Here is a 27,260-nt window from a genome sequence, read left to right on the forward strand (position 1 = left end):
TGGCTCAGATGTCAGATGCTCAGCCAATATTTGGATAATAGCAGAATAATGGGGGAGGGATAAATAATGGACAAACTTGAAAAGAAGAACTTTGAACTGTTCAGAATAACAATACATAACAAATGAGTTATAACTAGTCACATGGTAACAATAGAATCTGTTAATTTATCAGTTTTCTTTACTCCAAGCTGACCAAATATATACTTCCAACAATCTACCAGCAAAATAAAAGTGCCAGCTTTGCAAATCTAGATCTCTATGGTCCAGGTGTCATTCACGGTCCAGTGATGGCTAAAAGAATTCTAAACTTTTCCATAGTAACATAAAAAAATACGTAAATACAGATTTATTTTAAATGTAATGTGGATCATACATAAAAAACATTTATAGGATAAAATTTTTCACTCATAGAACACCAGACATGGGTTTCACAAATGATTCACCCCTAATGAAGCATTTGTGAAACGTGCGTCGGGTGTTTGGTGGGTGAGCTCCTTAATATCAAGCACATTCTGTCTTTACCTTTATTTGTTGGACTCTTTCTGTTGGTCAAATAATGTCTGCATCCTCTACCTTCATTATTGTATAATATACTATATTGTAATTGTCATAATATATTATATTGTCATTATATTATTACTTTTTTATACACTATTAATTAGTTGGGGTCTCTTCATTTTTTTGGAGTTCTCACGGTACTGACCCACCCTGTCTTGTTGTGACTTGGTTTGGTATGTTCTTTTTAATAATTTGTTCCTAATAAAGATAAAATATTTTAAACTAATTTTTTTATATAATTTCAGTGCTGGCATACGTTCTGTTTAGGCTTTCTGGTGTTGTTAGGGACACCTTACCCTATTCCGGGCTTACAATTTTTGTTATCTGCTTATCCCATCCCTCTTGCACAACAAAAATGTCTTAATATTGCCTTCACTTTGCAATAAAAACCTACTCGGGAAGAAGGAGGATCAGAATAGTTTTTATATTGCTCGCTGCTGTATCTTATACTAATAATTGCAAAAAATGATAATTTATAGCATTTATGAATTGTAAACTGGCCGTACAATTCGATCTATATTCCCTGATATATGAAAAGTAAAGCATAAATCAGAGAGAAAAATCAAAAAATCTGACTCTTCTGAATCCCACCCATTGAGTTCCTCAGAGTCGGCTTAAAAGCGAGGTTTAGTCTCGTATTTGACTATCTCATAACCGATAGTTATCCAGTTACAAAAGACAAGTAGCAAATTAGCAACATCTGCAGTTTCCAGGGTAATTACTGAAGCAAGCTGACAAGCATTAATCATTCTACAATATCTACAAATAAAGTAAAAACCCAAAAGGTCAGGTGATTTTCACTCCGCAACAGTGGAACTCGCCTTCCGGCATCTCTTCCTACTCGTTAGTGCGCGATCACCTTTATTTACCAGGCATACATTGTATTTAGTAATATCGGCTCATTTGCTTTAATACCCTCGTGGGCGTTGTTGCCTCTTTCTTTCATCTCGAAATGACTTTTTACCTGACGCACGTTTTTTCTCTTCAAACTTTCCGTCTCGGCTGTCGTCTTCACACGAGCTTGTGTCATCTGTATGTTGAGACAGAAAATAATGAAACATTTCAAAGGCGTGATGACCAGGCTGGCTTAGTTCCAGTTAAACCCTGCTCTTTGAGTATATTTTTTTTTGCCTTATACTGTTGTTATCTAGTCTTTATTGATCTCGTCTTCTACTTTCTGGTTCTCAAAAGAAAAGCCTACTGTGAACTTTTTATCAAATAGGTTTCTTCTCGGCCTTCTTCAGCTGCCATAAAAAAATGATTGAGCCAAGCAGGCTTCTTAAATTATTTATGCTTTAACTAGATGAAATAAAAAAAATAAAAAAAAAACAAACAAGAAAAATTGTATATAAATACCAACAGTGTCGCTCTGAATAGCAGGACATGTGCAAAAAAACCCAACAAACTTAATTAGCTGGAATCAAAGTTGCTTTTTCCACGGAGAATAAAACAAGCATGCACTCAAAAGACCTAAATCAATGTGCCCAGCTTAATCATATAAAGGGTTTTTCATCCTAATTGCCGAGCTCTTTAGATTTTGATGAGATGGATACTGAGGAAGATAACCCAGCGAGTGTATATTACCCAGTCATTATCCCAGGCTAAACTTTGATTATTAAAATGGATTCTTGGTGTATATGGCTGGCATAATTGCTTTGTCTATGGTCTGCCTTGACATAATTAAAACAAATCATGTGGTGTTCATCACTGCGGTTAGTTTGCAGCAATGGAGGAAAAAAAAGCGGGGAGAAAGCACTTCATGTAACATTTCAATTTGGTTGATATTATATCATGGGAAACATTTACAGGTTTCAGACATCAAAGAGATAAAAGGGGTTAATTACTATGCCACGGTATAGCTCACCTAAGGAAAATGTATGCGCTTGTCCGAATGTTTCTCGCTAGCATCTGAAGGCATTTTATGGTTCGGTATTTTTATAAAAAGCGCCTGAGAACGGCGAGGCAAATACTATACATGGTTTTACGGTGAATTGCAGTTTAAGGCTTCACTGCTTACATCGGCACAAACCACTACATGGGAATTTGCCATTAAAGACGTTCTCTGGGGATTCAGAAGCTGAAAAAAGTGCATCCAAGTCATCTATGAGCCACAGCAAAAAGCTGCTAATAAAGAGGCAGACTCAGCTTACTGGACGTAGAAGTCCACTGCATGGTCAGGATTTCTAATATATAATTGGCTTCCGCCTGCGAAACCAACCATCTTTCACATGTACAGACCTTAATTAAAATAGTTTCAGGATTTATTAAGTCTTCCACTGGGTAAAGACATCACCGGAAAAGACTTAGGTGTATGGGTGGACAGCAAACAACTCAACTTTAGTGACCAGTGCCAGGCAGTGCCAGGTAGCAGCAACCTGCCCGTTAGTGCTCAGATACTTTTTTTTTTTTTTTTTAAAGTCTCACATATAACCTTTACGGTAATGGGTGGACTACAGTATCAAGACAGGTTATGAAACTTGGGGTTATTCAGTTTGGAGGAGAGGAGATCTTACTACACTGTACAAATACATGAATGGACAGAACAGACATCGTTCTAATGATCTTATTACAACTAGGTCTGCGACGCTGACACGGCATCCTCAACGTGGGTGGGTTTAGCCATCCCTCATCCCGATTCCCCCCCCCCCACTCTGACTGAAACTACTGGGAAAAGTCCCTAACTTTTTTGCCTGTCTTTACATTAAAAAGTTACAAAATGTTTGTTTTCTGACAGTATTCTGCCCTAAACACTTTGATGAATTGGGACCTGTGTATTTTATATGGATACATGTCATAAAACACGGTTTTCTTCTAAAGAAGTAAGAAAAGGGAGGTGAACTTGCAACGCAATAAAGAATAAAACGAATAAAACAATGTGCTCATGTCACCAAAAGTAGCAGCGCCTGGTGACAGGATTAAATAATTTTGATCTTGTTACAAAGTTCACCCCCCAATCCCTGATAATGCTCCTGTTTGCACAGTTCCACAGGGATCTCATCATAGCACAACTAACAGGTCAATATGTCCGGTGTATCAATTATTTGAGATCTATGTTACCTAGCAATATTACCCAAGGGATCACCTGTGTTTTCTTCTTTTTTTTTTTTTTGCAGTAGTGAATATACAGAGTGGTATATTCAATAACATAAGAAAAACTCGCCTTGATTTTGTATTCTATGGCATTCACTTTGCAGCATATGATTATAGCGCTCATCTACAGTTTGATCCCTCTTCAGAAGGTTGGAGCTTTGTTCGTCTGTGCTGGAAACTGAGGTAGGATTGTTCAAATCTCCTGCGGCATTCAGGTTACCCTACAATGACAGTACAGGGATGACTACAACGTGCTCATTAGCACAGTAAGAGTATCAATTCAAACACAAAAGAAGCAATATAATCATGTAGAGGTCCTCAAGATGCGCTTATGCTTGGAGAGGTGCGAGTCTGTCACTTGGCCAAAACAGATCATGAAAACAGCAGTTTCCTTTTACAGTAATTTGCACAGCATTGTAAGAATTTAGTATCAAGAGATATTACATGCAGATAAATTTAATGATTCCAGACGTACACGTTTCACCATCTAGTATAGCTGCCTCCAATCAAAGAACAAATGAATTAAAACTGGCCATACACACTAGATTGCTGCCAGCCAACTGATGATTCGACCGACAATCATCTAAGCAAACTGTCCCATACTGGTCCGGCCGAGCACTCCTGTGTTCTCTATGAGAAAGTTACTGACTGATATGTCGGCTGGTGGCTTTTCTCAGAGAGAACAATGCAATCGGAGGTCCGAAATTGGACATGCATGATCAACATCTTACCCAACCATCAGTTGGCCAGCGCCCCTGTAAAAATTAGATTGTCGGTCGACCTGTCGATAACGGTGGGTTAAGCAGACTCAAGTACTGGTACATTTAGGAAATATAATGGTGCCCCACCATGTCCTACCTTTTCAAGCATCATTTACAATTTCCCAGCACCAACAGGAGAAGAATAGAAGGTATCAGACTTCAAAATTTTTTTTTTTTTTAATTGGTCCAACAAAAAGTGTGACACAAGATCCAAGGTTTTAAAAAAACCACCACCGCCTCATTCCATCACAGTTGTCCTTGATAAAAAACAATATTGGTTGAAATGTTGAACAAAGGCTGAGGAAATCCCCATAGGTCCCAGACGGAGCCTATAACTGCTATGAGGTGGACAGTCACTTTGAACTCTGGCATTTATTGCAACAGTGTTTGTCTTACCCTTTAAGAAGCATGGTTGAAAATGATGAACACTTCCGGGATGGAGGCCAAAAAGTGACTGTCCATCTCATAATAGTTAATAGCTCTACTGGAGCTCTCTCAGGGTTTCCATTGTAAACCTGTATTTTGAGGATTCTCACTCACCGAAACCCCGACACAATGCTTAGTGGACATCACTGTGTATATGAACCTAGCCTAACATCTGTAACAATTTTAGCCATATCAACTCAAAAAAACAAATCAATTTTTCTACAATAGATAGAATATTTTAGTATTAAGTAGAATGTTATACGGGAATCTCTTAAAGAAAGCTGGTAGAGAAATATATTTTCACAGGCATTGTCGAATTCGCCACTTGGAAACATAGCTACTTTTCTTCAGTATTACAGTGAAGTGTTAAATGGACCAATTTGAATGAAGAAATCATGTCCATGTCACATTAGATCAGGATTCTCTGTAGCGGAAAGAAACTAAAATACAAGCTGACCTGCCCACATAATGAGAAAAGCAGATACAGATTTCAGAATGAAGAGACCTGAAACAGTTTTGAAAAGGTAAATAAATATAAACTTTATTGTTGAAGATATGCCACATTTAAAGGGGATATCCGGCACTTTACAAAAAAAAACAACTAAAACTGTATCTAAGCACCAACAGGCAGGTTATTGCATCTTACCTGTCTGTTGTGCACAGCACCGTTTTTCTCCGACACAGAGCGGTCACATACCGGTCCTGCCTGAGATTCAGCTGCCTGATGGGGTGAGACTTCCGGAATAATCCTGAATGACTGCTGATTCCCAATTTACTAAAAAAGAGTTAAATTATACTCACCCCGGCGTCCGGTCCAATGGGTGTCGCTGTCCGGTCCAGCGCCTCCCATCTTCATACGATGCCGTCCTCTTCTTTCCTTCCCGTTGCGGCTCCTGCGCAGGCGCACTGCTCTGCCCTGTGGAGGGCAGGCAGAGTCCTGCAGTGCGCAGTGGCGGCAGCTCATAGTCAAAAAAAGGGTGACAGATTCCCGTTAAGAAACAGCCTAGTTTAGGCTTTGATTATGCAGATTTTTTTTATTATTAATATTATTCATCTCTTTTATTTTTATGTCAACACGGCCATAAGATGGGTTGTTCAGGTTCTTTTATTTAGTGATTAAATGAAGGCCACAAGAGATCAAAACTAAAACCAAGAGGGATTTTTATTATAATTCAAGAACAAATAGGCACTTTACGAATGCACATGAGCTTCATTCCAGTTTTGATGGGAATTCTATACTCCTGATAATGAAGCTAACTGCCTTGCATTACACAAAGCTAGTACAAGCATCCGCTATAGTGGAATGATTCATTCTTGCTTACTTCTAGACACATTCCACTGCTGTCACGCCGCTTACAAAAGGCACCAATACAAGGTTAATTTGCTTCGCTCCAAAGGTCATAATCCAAGGCTACTCTCATAGTTAGGAAAAGACTCTAAGACTAGTCTATTAAAAAGTGAAGAACACTTTAATAAGCTATTAGAGGACAATGTCAAACTAAAAAATACAAATGAAAGTGAAACCATACAAAATCACAATGGATGGATTCATGTATAAATAGATTAATGGTTCTGAATACCACTCAGCGTTCCTTTATTACTTTGCTGAGGTCTGAATAACATACAGTATCTAAATATCTCCATTTGAAGCTTTTTCTGCAAATCATAAAATGTTGTTACATGCTTTAAAAACTCGTAAGGACACGGCCTTGCATGGGTCTTCAGGGTATGTCTTCATGGAATGTTGCATGAAAAATGTATATTTTCTTTGACAAAATTTGCACAAAGAAAAATTCCAAAACAAGCCCTATTGCTCTTAATATCAAAAGCACATTGCTGTTCATAAAGGCATAATTTTTTAACGTGTATGTAAAAATCAGATTTACAGTATGTGGCAACACCATGAAGAGGCCTTTTTAAAGGAAGTCACCCAATCCTATTCCTTGGCTTGCTTTGTATTAATTTGGTCATGAAACCAGTGGTATGGCCATCTCCAAGGTGACCCATAAGCCATTTCTCAAATCAACACTAGACCGCATGTTGCTTGCACTACTGTGAGCAGCCTGCATGGACCTAAATGTGCTACAATCATCTGTATTTTGTCCGGACTTGTCTCACAACAACATCTGGGACATCCTTGGTTGGCAATTGCAGAGAGCTGCCAATGACGGATCTTAATGATTTGCCAAAATGCATTGCACCCCCCCTTTCATTTAAAATAAGGTCTGGAGGCAGATTCTCTTGCCGATCAGAGCCCAGTCAAAAGACTGGAACAGCTAATTTACAAGTCAGAATCACAGATATAAAGGTAAATTGTTCAAGTCCCAATCACCTACAGGCCCATATAGACAACTTTGAAGAGTTGATCCTACTGACAGATTGCCTTTAAGTTTTCCGATTTACTGTTTAAACTTTAGACAATAACAGATAAGAGAGAAGTTCAAAGAAATCTTCAGAAGCTAGAACCAGATAGTCTTAAAGGGAACCTGTCACCCCACCAGGGCGTTTTTCAGTTAAAGAGCCACCTTCAGCAGCACTAAGGCAGCATTCTGTGAAGGTGGCTCTTCCGTTTCTGACCCCTAGTAACGCTGAAATGTCGACTTTTATAGATAGCTCCTCATACCTGTAATGTGTCCCATAGGACTGTCGTGTTCCCCTATAGCAGCCGCCTACCATCCGTCCATCATGCTACATTGCCTCTGTCCTGTGTCTGGGTAACGCCCACCATCCGTCCATCATGATGTCCTTTGCGCCGCCGTCTCCCCCTGTTTTGTATTCTGGCGCCTGCGCTGTGACAAGAGCTCTCGGGCATGTGCAGTGCGCGCTGCCCGAGAACCAACATCAGGCTATTCCCAGAAAGGACTGTAGGGTAGAATAAAGTGCGTTTCATGTGCTGGAAATAATTCAATTTACGGTCATATTTCAGATTTTTATGGACAGTATACATAGTTACTGGAAACATTGCCTCTTTGAGAAAGTGGAGTCACTCCTTGTTGTTAAATTAGCTTTGGTGGAGGTTTTGGTCTCCAATGGAGCAATTCCTCTCAACAGGAGAGCATTTCTTACAGAAGAAGCAGCAGGGATGATTTTTAAGTTTCATGTGACTGTTGTGAAAGTACAACTCCTATTCCTGTGACGCAAGTATCTACCTCAAAAAAATATTCTTTGTTAAAGAGGGACCTGTCACTTGCTCAAAATTTTGAGTTAAATACCAGTAGTTAAATCTCTGAGCAACGGTGATTCGACTGCTTTTTTTTTTAGTACTGCGTAGCTCCATTGCTGAGATATTCAAATTTATTGCTCATGAAGAGTAATATGTGAAATCCCTCCTTGTAATTCAGCCTGGTAGTAATACAGAGTTTCTTCACCTGCCTCCCAGACGCTACTAATCACAGCTCAGCTTCCCTCATTAAGAGCATTGAACATGGGTCATGACTGGGTCTTCGAGCATGAGAATGACCTAAAACACAAAGCCAGGGTTACTAAGGAGTGGCTCCATAAGAAACATGTCAAGGTCCTGGAGTGGCCTGGCCAGTCTCCAGACTTGAACCCAATAGAAAATCTTTGGAGGAAGCTGAAACTCAATGTTGTCCAGTGACAGCCTAAAAACATGAAAGATCTGGAACAGATCTGTATGGAGGAGTGGGCCAAAATCCTTGCTGCAGTGTGTGCAGACTTGGTCAAGAACAACTGAAAACGTCTAACCTTTTTAATTGCAAACAAAGGTTTCTATACCAAATTTTAAGTTCTGTTTTTCTATTGTATAAAATATTAATTTCATGCAATAAAGTGCAAATTATGTATGCAAAAGTCAAACAGTGTGATTTTCTGGATTTTTTTTTTTTCTAAGATTGTCTCTCATAGTTGAAGTGTAACTAAGATAAAAATTACAGACCTCTCCATTTTTTGTAGGTGGGAAAAATTCATGCATTGGCAGTGTATCAAATACTTATTTTCCCCAATGTATGTAAGTACTTGGATAAGAACACAGTAATTAAACAGAGCATGCATGGCTTTATAGCAAACAAGTCATGCCAAAATAATCTAATTTCCTTCTATGATAGAATCACTGACTGGGTGGATTAGGGAAATGCGGTAGATATAGTATATCACGACTTCAACAAAGCATTTGATAAAGTATCTCATACTATCCTTATTGAAAAAATGACCAAGTATAGGACTGACAAGCCTATGGTTAGGTGGATTCATAGCTGGCTCAATGATCTCATGGTTGCATATCCAATTGGAAGAATGTTTCAAGTAGGGTACCACAAGGCTCTGTCCTGGCCACAATGTTGTTTAACATTTTATAAATGATCTAGATACGGAAACTGAACGTAAACTAATCAAATTTGCATACGATGCAAAACCAGGAGGGATAGCTAACTCCAGAGAAGACAGAGAAAGGATTCAGAAGGATCTAGATAAGTTTGAACAATGGTCAGCGACAAATAGAATGGTATTTAACAGGGAGAAATGCAAGATTCTACATCTTGTCAGTAAAAACGAAAATTACATAGACAGAATGGGAGAAATAGAATTAAGCAACAGCACGTGTGAAAAAGACTTGGGTATACTAACAGATCACAGACTGCACATAAGTCAACAGTGTGATGCAGCAGCAAAAATCCAAACACAGTTGTAGGATGTATTAAGAGAAGCATAGAGTCTACATCACATGAAGTAATTATCCCCCTCTACTCCTCCTTGGTCAGGCCTCATTTGGAATACTGTGTCCAGTTCTGGGCACATTTTAAAAAAGACATTGAAAAACTGGAGCAAGTTGAGAGAAAAGGTGATGTAATTATTGCATGATGTAATTATTGCATGTGGAGGTGATGCAATTATCACCGGGCAACACTAAGGAAATCCTGAAAACAAGACCTGTTGGTGGCTCTTGAGGACCAGAGTTGGTGAACACTTATCTAGGGAATCCTGCGCTGCAATGAGCAGGGGGTTTGGAGAAGATGAGCCTTGAGGTCCCTTCCAACTCTAACATTCTATGATTCTACGACATCTGGAGACAACTTGGAAAATTTGATGTGGAACACAACAAAGGGCGGTGACACAGTTGTGTAACAATACCCCTCTTTTAGGACCCCTCACAGAAGAGTCAGTAAACAAATAGGATACTTAGCATAAAATCTCTTGAGTAATATTGGCGCATTGATGTACTTTTTGGGCACGCAGGATCTCGCCAGCTACTTGAATAATCAGACTATGTCCACCGCCTGAGACAAGTTTGAATAACCTAGGAGAATCATATCATATGATCATGTCAGGTTGCTGTGGTAACCCGATGCGCAGTAGACAGCATCAGCTGGAGAATAGATGCACTGCAAAACTCAGAACTAGAATTGTGACAGGTGAGCAACAATAACTTTACAATAAGTACAAAATGAGTGAATTGTGTTGCCAAGTTAAATAGTGCTGTATCCATAGAAAGGACTGTGCAGCAAAGGATCAGGGCAGCTTCAAAGTATGAGCAGCACAATCCACATTGCTAATTTCAGAATGCTATAACTAGTACGTGCCTTATACCGATGGTGCATGCATGTAAGCGTGTAAAGAAGTATATAGACATCATCTTTAGTAAGGCAGATGTCCCAATATTGTTGCAGTCTTATTTCATCGTATTTTTCCCCAATGTGTTCCAAAAACGTGCTGTGAGAAAAATAGTTAAACTTGGAAGACTTCTCTCCTCACAAAAAGTGTCGCAACTTGGCAAAATAACAAGGCACATTGATTATCAAAATAGGCATCTCCTACCTGCTGAGATTTCATTTCATCATTCAGCATCAATAAAGTAGAAAAACCCGCTGGTACACCGCCTTTCAAAATCCCACGTTCTTTCAAGAAAGCTATATGGCCAAGCAGATGCTCCTGCAATGATGTTGAGATTTTCCTGTAAGGAAAAAATAAATAAAACAGTTTTACTAAAAAAAATAAGATCTCTATCGTTTGTATTTGTATAATAACGTATTAGACATCTAAATTAAAAATCTGATTTATTTTGGTGCCTTTTGGAGTTGAAAAATGAAAAATTAAAATGTGTTGATGGCGTTGTCTCCCGTCTCTCAGGTAGCTTCTGTCAGTCAAGATTTGTACTCGAATATTCTACGATCTATATTCAGGAGCGCTAGCGCTTTGGTCAGCGCGGTAATCTGGATCAAGTAACAAACCCATTCACGCAATGACTAATTTACTAACAAAGTGCCCCCTTTGTTAAAAAATGTTTTTAAATAAATAAAAAAATACAATAAGGCATATTTAGCAATATTGTCTAGTTCTTAGGCTAGTTTCACACTAGCATTCTCAGGAGCAGCGCAGGGCTTCCGCTTAGCTCCGCCCCCGGCCACGCCCCTCCTAGGATCGCAGGACGCTGCATACGATCAGCGTACCGTATATTTAGCGTTGGGTACGCTGACCGTGCGCTGGTCTGATTTTGCTGGCGCTGCACCCTTTTGGCGCTGCGCCCAGCGCACAAAGACGCGCTGTGTTGCATTTTTGTGCGCTGGGCGTAGCGCCAGCAAAATCAGACCAGCGCACGACCAGCGCATGGTCAGCGTACCCAACATTAAATATACGGTACGCTGATCGCATGCAGCGTCCTGCAATCCTAGGAGGAGCTGACCGGAGGGGGCGCGGCCGGGGGCTGAGCTAAGCGGCGGCCTTGCGCTGCGCCCGAGAACACTAGTGTGAAACTAACCTTAGACAGGTGATTATAAATCACAGCACAATCCAAAGCTTATTTGCAAGTAGGAATAGTCTTCTTTTACAAACAATTACAATTAATTAAAAAGCAGGTAGTTCACCAATTGATATAACAAAAAGTCAAAAATTTTTTGGCTCTCACAAGCCTTATTTACACCTGTCACTGGAAAGCAGGTTTTCAAAAAAATTGGCATGTACAACACAGTGCTCTATATTTTTGATTGAAACAACATTTAAGGCTCTGAAAAATGTGACTGAAGTCACACCAAAACAGCGCACAAGGTGTGGATTCATGTGGACTCTTCCCAGAGGAGAGGGTCCCCAATAAACCATCCCTATCCCTTTGAGCCAGAAGACCACAGCGAGGGTCAGGTATCTTTGATGCTCTCCCTAACTGAAGCTGGGAGAGAGCCTTTTTAGTGTTCTCAACGTCCAACCAGACTCTCACCCTAGTGGAGCTGGGAGCTCTGCTTCATGTTGGTTTCTCAGCCCAAAGCTGGCCGGCCCTTCGACCGAGTTTACAAAAATTCCCCTCTCTAACCTGAAGGCCAGGAATGGGGGGGTCTCAAGAAAGTATGAAAGGCTAGGTGCGGAATGCTACGGAGTTCAAGACATACTTGGGATCTCTCTCCAAGTAAACTCAGACTCCCACCAGGGTGACCACTCCTGAGACACATTGCACCATAAGCCCTCACACTTACCCAGCTTAGTGACTTCGATCCTGGAGGGTCATGGTTTCCACCAGATGACTGTATGAGCCACCTGGCATACTAGCGAATGCACCAACCCAGTTTGTATTGTGTATCAATGTACTATGGTGGTAGGAGCAGGCCACCTTTTCGAAAGATACTATACTTGATCGTAGAAAAACCAGCACATTGATCTACACACGTGGTTAAAATTGTTGGTACCCCTTGCATACTTCAGTCCACATTCCAACTAGACTTGATGCTCAATACATTAGCGTTGAGCGAGGACTCGCATGTATATTCTGCAGTATCCACATGTATTCATCACAGCGTACAGTGCGTGCAACATGAGAATTCACAAGTCTACAGACACACAGAGGGACTGCAGACTTGGAGCATAAGGCCATACAACTCCTTTTAGATATAAAAAAAAAAAAGAGAAAAAACACACACTGGGGCTTACTGACTGCTGGTAGTGAACTACTGGCTGTGAGGCAGGCTCTGTGTGCCAGGTAAGGATTAGTATCAGTATACACTACCGTGCTACTCAAGACACATATACATAGTACAGGATAGATGTATGGAAGAAAAGTTGTTGGAGATTAAGTCACATATGTAAACAAAACATATGAACATATATTAGTGAACCATAATAGGAAACAGGTGTGTACAAACAAAAATGTAATAATTACAGTTGATGTGATTAAACCAAGTGGTTTATAGGTATCACCAACAATAAAGAGTAACTGGTGCCCACAATGAAAATAATTCAAAATAAAAATAAGATTAAGGGGATCAATGGCCATAGGATGTCTAATAATCCACCGCAAGGAGACCGTTTAAATACGATTTTCCTAAGTATATGCAGCAAAGTTTCAAAGCGACGCTTTTCGTAGGAGAAGAGGGCCTTCTTCCTCAAGTTCCTGTGGAATAAAAACAACGTCTCCTTCGAAACGCGTTGATTTGTGGCCGCACCAAGGTCCTGTAGCCTTGTTAGTGATGTCACATTTCTCATGCCCCCTGCTTGTACAGCAGCGTAGTAGCAGTGCTTATGGCTGGAGTGCGCTGCCGTCTTGACATCTCCTGACATGCACAGAAGACGGGCATCCACGGGAGGGAGTTCCTGCAACGGATTCACCCTGTAATAGGACCTTACTATATTTACAACTTTGAATTGGGAGCTGGATGACAGTTACCATTAAGCACACTACTTACACCAATCATTGGAACAAACTTTGCTGTATATAATTAGACAAATCGTATTTAAAGGGAACCTGTCACCAGGTTTGGCCAATAGGAATTATGGTCAACGCCTTTCAGGGCTTATCCACAGCATTATATAATGATAAGCCCCCTGCAAGAGAAGAAAAATAACTTATAATACTCACCTGCAGGGCGGTCCTGTCTGATGGGTGTCGCAGGTCCTAGCTCGGCGCCTCCCATCTTCATGCGATGCCGCCTTCCTGCTTCATGGTTCCCCGGCATCGCGCTCCTGCGCAGACGTACTTATCTGCCCTGTTGAGGGCAGAGCAAAGTACTGCAGGGTGCAGGCGCTGGGAAAGGTCAGAGAGGCACAGCGCCTGTGCACTGCAGTACTAAGTACGCCTGCGCAGGAGCACGATGCTGGGGAGCCATGAAGCAAGCAGGAGGGCGGCATCGCATGAAGATGGGAGGCTCCGGTCACGGACCTGCGACACCCATCGGATCGGACCGCCCTGCAGGTGAGTATAATAAAAGTTATTTTTCTTCTCTTGCAGGATGGATCGGGGGCTTATCTACAGCATTACAGAATGATAATGATAGCATTTTGTTACTTGTAATGTGATATATTCTCACTCCCCAGTATATATGAGTAGACCACGTGCCACTAATACCCGAGTCTATTCTGCCACTGATTTTGGTTTTTATCTATAATATAATGCCGTAAGCGTCACTCTGTCCGAAGCGCGACGCGCCTGCGCAGTCTGGCTCCAGACAGAATGAGGCAGCCAGCAGTGAGGAGTGTGTATGGCGCCGGAGATGGCGGTACTGTTCACACTGCATACCGCCATCTCCGACGCCATACTTACATACTTACCTGACCGGGAGGAGCGTTGCCGCGGCGCTTCTCTTCAGCCAGAGACCGGGGCGGGAGTGCGGCCGGAATCGCGCATGGCGCGATCCGTGGCAATTTTACTGAAGACACACTTGCAGTGTGTCTTCAGCAATATGGCGCCGTACAGCGCTATGGGCCTGCGCGTACTCCAGCGCCAGACTCCTCCCCCAGCCTCCAGCAGAACGTGGTGACAGCGCTGGAGCACAGGAAAGAATGGTGAGTATAAATGTTTTTGTTTTTTTTGTATGTGTGTAGTTTTAATAAGAGTGAGGGGACCATGCATACCAGGATAGGGGAGGTGAGAGGACCATGCTTACCAGGATTGGGGGATGAGGGGTACCATGCATACCAGGATAGGGGAGGTGAGAGGACCATGCTTACCAGGATTGGGGGATGAGGGAGTACCATGCATACCAGGATAGGGGAGGTGAGAGGACCATGCTTACCAGGATTGGGGGATGAGGGGTACCATGCATACCAGGATAGGGATGAGGAAGTACCATGCACACCAGGATTGGGGGATGAGGGGTACCATGCATACCAGGATAGGGGGTGAGGGGACCATGCATACCAGGATAGGGATGAGGGAGTACCATGCATGCCAGGATTGGGGGGGCGAGAGGACCATGTATACCCGGATAGGGGGTGAGGGGACCATGCATACCAGGATAGGGATGAGGGAGTACCATGCATACCAGGATTGGGGGGTGAGAGGACCATGCATACCAGGATTGGGGATGAGGGGTACCATGCATCACAGGATTGGGGGATGAGAGGATCATGCATACCAGGATAGGGGGTGAGTGGACCATACATACCAGGATAGGGGGTGAGGGGGCCATGCATACCAGGATATGGGGTGAGGGGACCATGCATACCAGGATGAAGAATGGGATGCCATGCATATCAGGATTGGGGGGTGAGGGGACCATGCAAACCAGGATAAAGAATGGGGTGCCATGCATACCAGGATTGGGAGGGTGAGAGGACCATGCATACCAGGATTGGGGGATGAGGGGTACCATGCATACCAGGATAGGGGGTGAGGGGACCATACATACCAGGATAGGGATGAGGGAGTACCATGCATACCAGGATTGAGGGATGAGGGGTACCATGCATACCAGGATAGGGGGTGAGGGGACCATGCATACCAGGATAGAGATGAGGGAGTACCATGCATACCAGGCTAGGGATGAGGGAGTACCATGCATACGAGGATTGGGGGTGAGAGGACCATGCATACCAGGATTGGGGGATGAGGGGACCATACATACCAGGATAGGGGGGAGGGGGACCATGCATACCAGGATAGGGATGAGGGAGTACCATGCATACCAGGATAGGGATGAGGGAGTACCATGCATACCAGGATTGGGGGGGTGAGAGGACCATGCATACCAGGATTGGGGGATGAGGGAGTACCATGCATACCAGGTTTGGGGGGTGAGAGGACCATGCATACCAGGATTGGGGGATGAGAGGACTATGCATACCAGGATAGGGGGTGAGGGGACCATACATACCAGGATAGGGGGTGAGGGGGCCATGTATACCAGGATTGGGGGTGAGGGGACCATGCATACCAGGATAAGGGGTGAGGGGACCATGCACACCAGGATAAGGGGTGAGGGAGTACCATGCATACCAAGATTGAGGGGTGAGGGGACCATGCATACCAGGATGTTTTCAGTAGTTTATTACATGTTAATATTTGGTTGGATTAGAATATGAATTCATTTTCTACATTGCTTAGAAAGCACTGCAGCCAATCAGTGAGTTCAGTGGCTCGGTCTGCAAACACAACAAAAGCTACTAAATTATTGGCTGCTGCAGTTTTTGTTAGTGTTTAAAAAAAAAAAAAGTGGGGTGACAGGTGTTTTCTGAAACAGGAAAACCCCTTTAAAAGGCCAATATTTAGCTATATGGGTCTTTAACCCCTTCATGACCAAGCCTATTTTGACCTTAATGACCAGGCCATTTTTTGCAATTCTGACCAGTGTCCCTTTATGAGGTAATAACTCAGGAACGCTTCAACGGATCCTAGCGATTCTGAGATTGTTTTTTCGTGACATATTGGGCTTCATGTTAGTGGTAAATTTAGGTTGATAATTTTTGCGTTTATTTGTCAAAAAATCAGAAATTTGGTGAAAATTTAGAAAATTTTGCAATTTTCAAATTTTGAATTTTTATTCTGTTAAACCAGAGAGTTATGTGACACAAAATAGTTAATAAATAACATTTCCCATATGTCTACTTTACATCAGCACAATTTTGGAAATAAAATATTTTTTTGTTAGGAAGTTATAAGGGTTAAAAGTTGACCAGCGATTTCTCATTTTTACAATAAAATTTACAAAACCATTTTTTTTAGGGACCACCTCACATTTGAAGTCACTTTGAGGGGTCTATATGGCAGAAAATACCCAAAAGTTACACCATTCTAAAAACTGCACCCCTCAAGCTACTCAAAACTACATTCAATAAGATTATTAACCCTTCAGGTGTTTCACAGGAACTAAAGCAATGTGGAAAGAAAAAATGGACATTTTAATTTTTCCAACAAAAATTTTCTTTTAGCATCAATTTTTTCATTTTCACATGGGAAACAGGATAAAATGGATCCTAAAATTTGTTGGGCAATTTCTCCTGAGTACAACGATACCTCATATGTGGTCATAAACCACTGTTTGGGCGCACGGCACGGCTCAGAAGGGAAGGAGCGCCATTTGACTTTTTGAATGGAAAATATGCTGGAATATTTAGCGGTTGCCATGTCGTGTTTGGAGAGCCCCTGTGTGCATAAACATTGGAGCTCCTCCACAAGTGACCCCATTTTGGAAACTAGACCCCCCAAGGAACTTATCTAGATGCATAGTGATCACTTTGAACCCCCAGGTACTTCACAAATTGATCTGTAAAAAAAAAAATACTTTTTTTTTCACAAAAATTTTCTTTTAGCCTCAGTTTTTTCATTTTCACATGGGCAACAGGATAAAATAGATCCTAAAATTTGTTGAGCAATTTCTCCTGAGTGCACAGATACCTCATATGTGGTCATAAACCACTGTTTGGGCGCACGGCAGGGCCCGGAAGGCAAGGAGCACCATTTGACTTTTTAAATGGAAAATTAGCTCCAATCGTTATCGGACACCATGTCGCATTTGGAGAGCCCCAGTGCACCTAAACATTGGAGCTCCCCCACAAGTGACCCCATTTTGGAAACTAGACCCCCTAAGGAACTTATCTAGACGTGTAGGGAGCACTTTGAACCCCCAAGTGCTTCACAAAAGTTTATAACACAGAGCAGTGAAAATAAAAAATAATTTTTTTTCCTCAAAAATGATTTTTAGCACACTATTTTTAATTTTCACAAGGCTAACAGGAGAAATTGGACCACAAATCTTGTTGTCCAGTTTGTCCTGAGTACGCTGGTACCCCATATGTGGGGGGGAACCACTGTTTGGGCACACGGCAGGGCTCAGAAGGGAAGGAGCGCCATTTGACTTTTTAAAATGCAAATTACTTCCAATCGTTAGCGGACACCATATCGTGTTTGGAGAGCCCCTGTGTGCCTAAACATTGGAGCTCCCCCACAAATGACCCCATTTTGGAAACTAGACCCCCTAAGGAACTTATCTAGATGTGTAGTGAGCACCTTGAACCCTCAAGTGCTTCACAAAAGTTTATGACGCAGAGCCATGAAAATAAAAAAAATTTTTTCCCTCAAAAAATTATTTTTTAGTGCGCAATTTTTTATTTTCACAAGGGTACCAGGATAAATTAGACCCCAAAATTTGTTGTCCAGTTTGTCCTGAGTACGCTGGTACCCCACATGTGGGGGAGAACCACTGTTTGGGCACACGTCGGGGCTCGGAAGGGAAGTAGTGACATTTTGAAATGCTGACTTTGATGGAATGGTCTGCGGGTGTCATGTTACATTTGCAGAGCCCCTGATGTACCTAAACTGTGGAACCCCCCCACAAGTGACCCCATTTTGGAAACTAGACCCCCTAAGGAACTTATCTAGATGTGTGGTGAGCACCTTGAACCCCCAAGTGCTTCACAGAAGTTTATAACGCAGAGACGTGAAAATAAAAAATTTTTTTTTTTCCTCAAAAAAAATGATTTTTAGCCAGCAATTTTTTTTTTCACAAGGGTAGCAGGATAAATTGGACCCCAAAAGTTGTTGTACAGTTTGTCCTGAGTACGCTGGTGCCCCATATATGGGGGGGAACTATTGTTTGGGCACACGTAAGGGCTCGGAATGGAAGTAGTGGCGTTTTGAAATGCAGACTTTGATGGAATGGTCTGCGGTCGTCATTACGTTTGCAGAGCCCCTGATGTGCCTAAACAATAGAAACCCCCCACAAGTGACCCCATTTTGGAAACTAGACCTCCCAAGTAACTTATCTAGATGCCTGGTGAGCACTTTGGACCCCCAAGTGCTTCACAGAAGTTTATAACGCAGAGACGTGAAAATTAAAAAAAAAATTTTTTTCCACAAAAATATTTTTTTAGCTCCCAATTTTTTATTTTCCCAAGGGTACCAGGAGAAATTAGACTGCCAAAGTTGTTGTGCAATTTTTCCTGAGTACGCTGATACCCCATATGTTGGGGTAAACCACTGTTTGGGCACACGTCGGGGCTTGGAAGGGAGGAAGCACCGTTTAACTTTTTGAACGCAAAATTGGCTGGAATCAATGGTTGCACCATGTCGCGTTTGGTGACCCCCTGATGTGCCTAGACAGTGGAAACCCCTCAATTCTAACTCCAGCCCTAACCCCAACACACCCCTAACCCTAATTCCAACCCTAACCATAACCCTAACCCCAACAGACCCCGAACCCTAATCCCAACCCTAACCATAACCCTAACCACAAGCCTAACCCTAATTCCAACCCTAACCCTAATTCCAACCCTAACCCTAATTCCAACCCTAACCCTTTCCAACCCTAACCCTCTTTCCAACCCTAACCCTCTTTCCAACCCTAACCCTCTTTCCAATCCTAACCCTAACCCTCTTTCCAACCCTAACCCTAACCCTCTTTTCAACCCTAACCCTAACCCTCTTTTTAACCCTAACCCTCTTTTCAACCCTAACCCTCTTTTCAATCCTAACCCTAACCCTCTTTTCAACCCTAACCCTAATGGAAAAATAAAAATAAAAATATTTTCTTTATTTTATTAGTTCTGCCTACCTATGGGGGTGATAATCGGGGGGTTTATTTACCTTTTCTTTCATTTTGATCACTGTGAGAGTGATCAAAATGAAAGAATGGAATCTGCAGCCGGCAGATTCGGGCGGGCGCACTGCGCATGCGCCCGCCATTTTCAAAGATGGCGGCGCCCATCATCCGGACCCGAGGGACACCGGGAGGGTCGGGGGGACTCAGGAGGTACCGGGGGGGTGAGGGGGGGATCGGAGGCTGGCGGGGAGCAGAGGGAATGGGAGGGGGGCAGATGATGACAGCGGCGGCAGATCGCCGCTGTCATTCAGTTGCGGGGGGGCGATCGCCGGTGGGGGGGGTGGAATCGGTGTCTCCAGCCATGTCCGATGCTACAGCAGCGTCGGACATGGCTGGATTGTAATATTTCATCAATTTTCACCTCAGGGGGCGTGGCTTCGCCCCCACGTGGCTACGATCGGTCTGATTGGCTGTTAAAAGTGAAACAGCCAATCAGAGCGATCGTAGCCACGTGGGGGCGAAGCCACGCCCCCTGAGGTGAATTACAAAGCCCCCTGTATCTGCGGTTCGGGTGACCTTTCAGTGACCCCGGTCACCCGACCCGCAGGGGGGCTTTGAAGTCATGACGCCACATAGGCGTCACTGGTCAGATTTGAACCAGGTTTCATGACGCCTATGTGGCATCATTGGTCGTGAACGGGTTAAATAAACATAAATTAGTCACTTGAAAATTAGGCAGGAAAAAAAAAAAAAAGAGTGTACTTATTTCTTGAACTTACTTAATAGCAGCATTAATTTTAGAAGCGTTTTACAGTCATCATCAGCACTGAACCATTGGGGCTCACAATCTATATTCCCTATCAGTATGCCTTTGCAGTGTAGGAGGAAACCGGAGAACTCGGAGGAAACCCACACAAACACTGGGAGAACATACAAACGCCTTGCAGATGTGGGTGTTGGTGGGATTTGAACCCAGGACCTCAGTCCTGCAAAAGCTACAAAGCTAATCACTGAGCCACCATGAGCTTGAAAATGAAAATACTAGTATATAACTATAAAAAAAAAAATAAAACAGTCAACAATCAAAAGTGTATAAAACAAGAAAATGAGATAGGAGATGAGAGTCATCAGTAGAAAAATTTTGAAAGAGAAACAACTTCTGTTCATGTCAGAGATTTTGCAGCTTGTAGATGGTACTATCCGCGTAGTATGCAGTACTTTACCTGCCTTAGAAACTAGAAACCCCATTGTGAGTTCATGAGTCAATCAAGATTCGCTAGTATCTATTTGAAAATCAATCCGTCATAGTTTTGTGACAGATAGGAGCCATGATGTCAGTGTTGTCCATCTCCCCCACACCTCCCTCCCATCTTTTATTGGCTCTAGATCACCCCCTTGGCCCAGATTAAGAAATGGGGGAGAAGAGCAATCCCTTTGATACAATTAGTGTTAGGAACTAAAAATAGTATAATCTCTGGATTATGAGAAACCTAAATGAATATGAATGATATTAGTCAAATCGGACCACTGAAATCCAAATATCACTGTTACATTCAGCTAAACTCGGTTTTCATAAATCCACTCGGACTATAGAGAACAAGAAAAGACTCCGTGAACATGAGTTCAGAGCAACTGTGTGGGCTTGCTGGAAGCTGTAGTTTGGTAACAGCTTGGGCTATAGATCAGGGACCACTGATCTAAAATACTTGCAGGTCACTACATAAACAGGATGATCAAACATTTATTTTTTAATTATAAAAAATTGCTTCTTTTAATTTGGGTTTTTTCACTTTAACCTGAGACCAGAACACAGTGTTCAAGAATACATGCACAGAAAAGGAACAAGCTCCATTAACTGGATATTACATTCTTTCTGACAAACAATGACAGAGAATGATAATAAATAAGCATTGTATCTACAAACGTCACAAGACAAAACGATGAAACCTTGAGCGAGGAACCCCAACCATTGTACTGATGGTACAACTAAAGGCAAGGGAAGACCATTATCCCTTCCACGATTGTTTCTGCGCTCTTTCTACACTGCATTCAGATGGATCATTGTATTATCACCCCTGAGCCTGCCACTATTGAACCATGTGCAATCCTTCCCAATTAACTCATTTCAAAAGGTTTTATCAGCACACATGTAGGAATGAAAAAAAAAAAAAAAAATTGACAAAAGAATACGGTTCATGTACGGTATATCATCGTGCCACAACAACAAAAGCAACTATTTGTTCTGTTCACAAAAAAAAACAAGTTAATAACAATAAGGGCTAAATAGCCGCATTATTTATTAGTAAAGATCTGAACTGTCGCTGTGGAAAACATGGTATTTCATGATTATAATGGCACTCAAGCTCACTGATATGATGGATGGAGAACACAATACCATGCTTGTTATCTTACTTTAAGTCAATGACAGTAAATGTGTAAATGTGTAGTCAGAAAATTACAAGATATATATTGGATTTTTTGTTTATTATCTAAGTTTTGAAAAATATGTTCGCTCTGTTCTTTACCAACATATTTTGTGGTTTAGAAAAAATATATATACTGTATATATATATATGAGTCTTGAGCCATTTCCATTTCCACCACCAATTCATCCAGAAGAGCATTTGTGAAGTGTTCAATGAAGTTGAGGGCAGGGCTCTGTATGGGTCTGTCAATGTCAAGGTCTTCCACAGCAAACTGTCTATGGACCTTGCAGAGGTGTATTTTCCCCGCCAACGGAGGTCACACTCAGCTCCTTAATGCTGCATCATATGATGTCTCTCTGAACCACATGTGTCGTATCTGATGAACTCATTCGTATTAGTCTACACTGAATAAGTTGCACCATGAACTGCATTATTTTGAGTGCCAGGTTCCTTTTCGAATTGTTAGGGTTGGGACAAAGTAGGCAAAACCTGTTAACTATAGAATTAAAAATCCCTTGAGGTAAATTGCAAAACTACTTGTTTTCACAAGCACTTTGCAATTTTAACCATTTAAGAACTTGAGACAACCCCTTTAAAAGGGTTTGTTCACTACTGGACTCCCCCTACTTGATCAAATCAGAGCCCCATCGTAAATAAAAACAATGGATACTCAACTTTTGCAGTGGTTCCATCCCTGCAATGCTGGTTCTGCTGTTCCTGGTGGGTGTTGAGACGCTGTTGTGTTATGTGACTGGAGAAGATAATCGACGGTTGCCGATTGGCTGCAGCTTTCACCATTTTGTCAGAGAAGACATCTACTCAGATAGAGTATTGATAAACTATAGCAAAGCAATGACCACTGATCTTGTATCACAAGACTGCTGCAGCCAAAGTCACGTCACCCACCAGGAACAGTAGGGAGCGCCATTACTTGAACGGGACAGGATTACACATTATTTTATTTCCTATAGTCTGAATTGTTTATGCAGGGGCTGTCCTGTAGTGGACGACCCCTTTGTCTAACAGTCCGTCAGTCAGCCTAATCTGGCATCCCTCACTCTCATCTGTCTTTTTTAAGAGCTTCTGTTAGCTGGTTTTTTTGATCACATGAAAGGTCATCTCTAATATGATGTGATCATAAATCAATTGAGTTGACCTCAGTAAAAGTCATACAAAAGAGTTACCGACTCCCCATCATAACAGCCTCACTGACAATTTCTTATTTAGGGGGGTTAGTTATTGAAAAAAAAGTAGTGCACATCAATAGTTTAACCATATTTATGCAAGAGGGGAAAAAAAACAAACAAAAGTACAGTTTAGTGTAAATTTTTCCCCTTTAAGCTTCTTCAGTTTTGGTCACTTCCCTTTCTGTGGTTGGACAGTAACTTGTACCTTATGACAAGGAAGAAACCTAATTTTAAAGAATTGAATTGCTTACATCTACTTTACATTGTTATGACTGAACCCCAACAATCACACGGTGATGAACAAACCAGAGGAGATGCAGAACCTGCACACCATAGGATCGTATACAGACTGGAATATCCCTAACCTGACCCTAATTTGTTACCGACTGACCGCAGAGGTTGGTACACTAAATTTACACACTGGCGACCCCACTCACCGTCGGCTGACCCTGAGTATCTTTAACTAAACACTCAACTATACACAGAGTGTAAGCCCCTCATAAAAACAACAGAAAGTCATGCACACAGACAGCGGGTGAGACACAGGACTAAGGACGTGTTCACACAGTGATACATGAACGACGAAGGAAAAGAAAAGAACCCCAAAAGACCTTTGGTGTAAGTGAAACCCCCCCAAATCTGGGAAATGAAAACACCTTCAAAGAAGCAAAACAGCAAAGCAAAGGCAAGAGCATTACCAGCAGATAGGATATTGGATAGAGACCATACAGGTTGCGGTCCGACAGAGAGGGAAACCGACTCACAGCCAGAGATCACCGGATCGGGTCCTGGAGTTGAGCCATGACACACATATTGTAGTTCTCCACCCATTACCACATAGTATCGACCTCCTCACTGTCAGATCACTACGCTGAGTGAAGAGAAAGAACACAGCAGAGAAGCTACTGAGCATGTGTGAAGGCGGACCAATGCGCCAGCCACAAAAGCAGAAGCATGGGGCACCATCACAGATGACAAGGTCATGCATTTACAAAACCACACCATATTTCTAGATGATGTATATTGCAGAAACACTTCTTTACAAATACTCTACTGAGTTTTGAACAAATGTTTTCATGAGATAACCTCTCAGTCTGCAGCCAGCAACGAGCAGTGAAACCGAAAGTCTTAATAGCTAGACAGTGCAATATTTGTAAGAAATTTGCAACAATTTTCATTAGAAGAAAAAAAAAGTCCATATCGTTCAATGATTTGACAGGCCCTTTAAGGCTATGTTTCCACGGGCACAAACCGGCAGTGCTTTGGACGCAACACATGTCCGCTCCATCCAAAGCGCTGCCGGCTTTTATACGCGCGGTGATTCCGCATGTGTTCATTGAACCTTGCGGAATCACAGTGTCCTATACATTGGACTGTGATATTTATCTTGCGGAGACTGAGCGTCTCCGCAAGATAAATGGACATGCTGCGGTCTAGAAAGACATGCCGCATGTCCGGTTACACGGGGAAGCAAGAGGCGTCCCTACCAGCATAGTGGAGATGGGATTTCATAAAATCCCCTCCACTATGCTGTAACATCTGGCCGCTGCGGGTTTGACACTGCAGATGTACACAGCGTCCAATACGCAGCGTTTACTGACAGTGGAAACATACCCTTAGTTTTCACACTAAAGGCCCAGTCACACATGACGATTTACCAGCGATCCCGATAACGATATCAACGTGTCAGGATCGCTGGTAAGTCGCTATGTGATCGCTGGTGAGCTGTCAAACAGACAGCTTCACCAGCGATTAGCACAGCGATGCCGAGCGTGCGGCATCGCTGTGTTCTGTTAGTTACCAGCGCGCTGATGCAGGCAGCTGGTAACTAACGTACACATCGGGTATCCAAGGGACGTGCGTTCCTTGGATACCCGATGTGTACATTAGTTACCAGCTGATTGCTGGGCTCCCGCCGGTCACACGCAGCAATGCGTGCTGGCCAGCGGGAGACCAGCGACCAAAGAAATGTCCTGGGCTTTCCTGCAGCGATCAGCGATAACCGGCAGGGGGGCCGGTCGCTGATTGCTGTCACACACAGCGATCTCACTGGTGAGATCGCTGTTGTGTCACAAAACATGTGACTCAGCAGTGATCTCGCTAGCGAGATCGCTATGTGTGACTGGGCCTTAAGAGTATAATATCCTACCTATTTAATCACAATGACTTTTCCGAAGTAATAACCAAGAAATACACTTAATTTATAGATCTATACATTCTGTTCACACGTTTACTACAATATTATTAATTGCACTACATGTCTTGATTAACACATGCAATTTGCACCATTAATGTATCCCAGTGTGATATGTATATGTCAGACTGACAATTAAACAGGTCTTTTAATATTCATACATTGATTTTTATCTCCCCGCAGATTTATAAGAAGTGTTTCTATGGTTACAACGCCATTGTTTTTACAGTAATCCCATGTATTTTATATAGGAATTGAAAATGATAATTGACGTGTCCAGGAATGTTTGTATTTGGTTTTGGGCCAAATCCTCCCAGCTTAGGAAGTAGCGGCAAAAATAATGAGATCACAGCTTTACAATAAAGGACTAATCGCATCTACGGTGATCACAGGTACAGATGTGATTGCTACAAAGCAAGCAATGGGCAAGATAATTACACCGTATATATCAGTACACCTGGCCATCTCCAAAAAGTAACCCAGGAATAGAGAAAACAGATCAAAGTCACCATAACACCGATCATACAGATAGGGTTAACAGGGCGAGGGAAAGCAAGGGGTCACCTATTTATCCATAGTTTGGGGACAGCTTGCTGATCGGTGGTGTACAACGCTGGGACAGGTGATAGAGGGGTGCTCCAGTGCAAACAAGTCAAGACACATTTCTGACTTTGTAAACTAGAGACTAATAAGTTATCCGACTGAATCAATCAATTTCAGTAGATGCAAGACGGGTGGAAGGTAATGGAATCCGACACGTTAAAGGGAATATGTCCGGAGGATTTCCCCTCCCAGAATATGTATAGGTGCATGTTGCTCCCATCAGTACCTTTGCATTGTCAGCACATTCCTCCGTTACTGAAAAATCAGTGTTTCAATTGATGTGCAAATTAGGCTGAAGAGCTATTTGTAGATCTGAGGCCTCTGTGACTCCAGCTCTACTCCCCGCCCAGCACCACCGCCTCCTGCTTGACTGACAGCCTCTGTGCTGTGTGACTTCAGGCAAAGGAACAGTCAGTCAGGAGGAGGTGGTGCTGGGCAGGGAGTAGAGCTGGAGTCACAGAGGCCTCAGATCTACCATGGCAATTTACATATCAGTTCATAGACGCTGATTTCTCGGTAACATACTCGCCATGTAAAGTTACTTAAGGACTTGTTTTTGAAAAAGTAGTTTATCATAAGCTATGACAAACATACAGTGCTCTCGGCCCGACAGGTGACTACATGTCCAAAACAATTGTGGCTTACACAAGATGGCACCCATCAGTGTTCCAGTTTTCCATTAGTTTCCACAAACACATTTTTAATCTTAATTTTAGCCATAGCGGTCGAGAAGATTTGCTTTCATTGTTATACTTTTGCATTCAAAACAATGGCAATTTTTCTTAAAAGGGAATTTGTCATAATGTAGAGACAGAGACCCTGATTTCACAGATGTGTGTCACTTACCGGGCCAATTGTAGTTTTGAAAAAAAATCATTTTTTTTTTATCAGCAGGAGATTATCACTAGAGGGCTAGTAAACCTCCTACCATATAATCCTCCATATTTACGATCTCTGTATTACTCCGACCCCATCAGTGCTTGGCATCTTTCTGCCTATGCACAGTAAGCTAAAAATCTGTGGTGTGGGCGGGGTTATACAGAGCTGAGCACTTGAAGAACTGCTAGATCTACAGCAGATTTAACAGGGGCTTTATCAAAACTGCAGCAAGCAGCCTAGTAAACGACGCATCGCTGGAATCAGAGTCTCTACCCCTACACTATGCTGCTTTCAAATGAGGTAGCAAAAAACTGGCTCCAGATTCCTCTTTAAGTTGCCATTATAGTCTTACACATACTCTACTGTTAAAGCAAACATGACAGGTCCCCCATGACATTGAAGCGCCAAAGATTCCAAGGCATCAGAGAGTAATTTAAGGGTAAGATGCA

At 42.3% G+C, this 27,260-nt stretch overlaps 1 protein-coding gene across 6 annotated transcripts in view; it reads right to left on the reverse strand.

The window, feature by feature from the left end:
• Positions 1 to 27,260, reverse strand: part of KIZ (kizuna centrosomal protein) — a 205,321-nt gene that overhangs the window by 104,515 nt on the left and 73,546 nt on the right. For 4 of the 6 annotated variants that reach the window (XM_073557406.1, XM_073557408.1, XM_073557410.1 and 1 more), the window contains 3 exons: positions 10,605 to 10,740; positions 3,719 to 3,869; positions 1,523 to 1,588 (listed from right to left, as the gene is read on the reverse strand). In XM_073557406.1, coding sequence (XP_073413507.1) covers positions 1,523 to 1,588; positions 3,719 to 3,869; positions 10,605 to 10,740 — 353 coding nt within the window. The remainder of the gene's footprint in view (positions 1 to 1,522; positions 1,589 to 3,718; positions 3,870 to 10,604; positions 10,741 to 27,260) is intronic. The other 2 variants (XM_073557411.1, XM_073557407.1) reach the window with 2 other exon arrangements.

The sequence above is a fragment of the Dendrobates tinctorius genome, unplaced genomic scaffold (assembly GCF_039654945.1).
Source record: "Dendrobates tinctorius isolate UK_male_01 unplaced genomic scaffold, ASM3965494v1 ptg000250l, whole genome shotgun sequence".
Taxonomy (NCBI): Eukaryota; Metazoa; Chordata; class Amphibia; order Anura; family Dendrobatidae; genus Dendrobates; species Dendrobates tinctorius.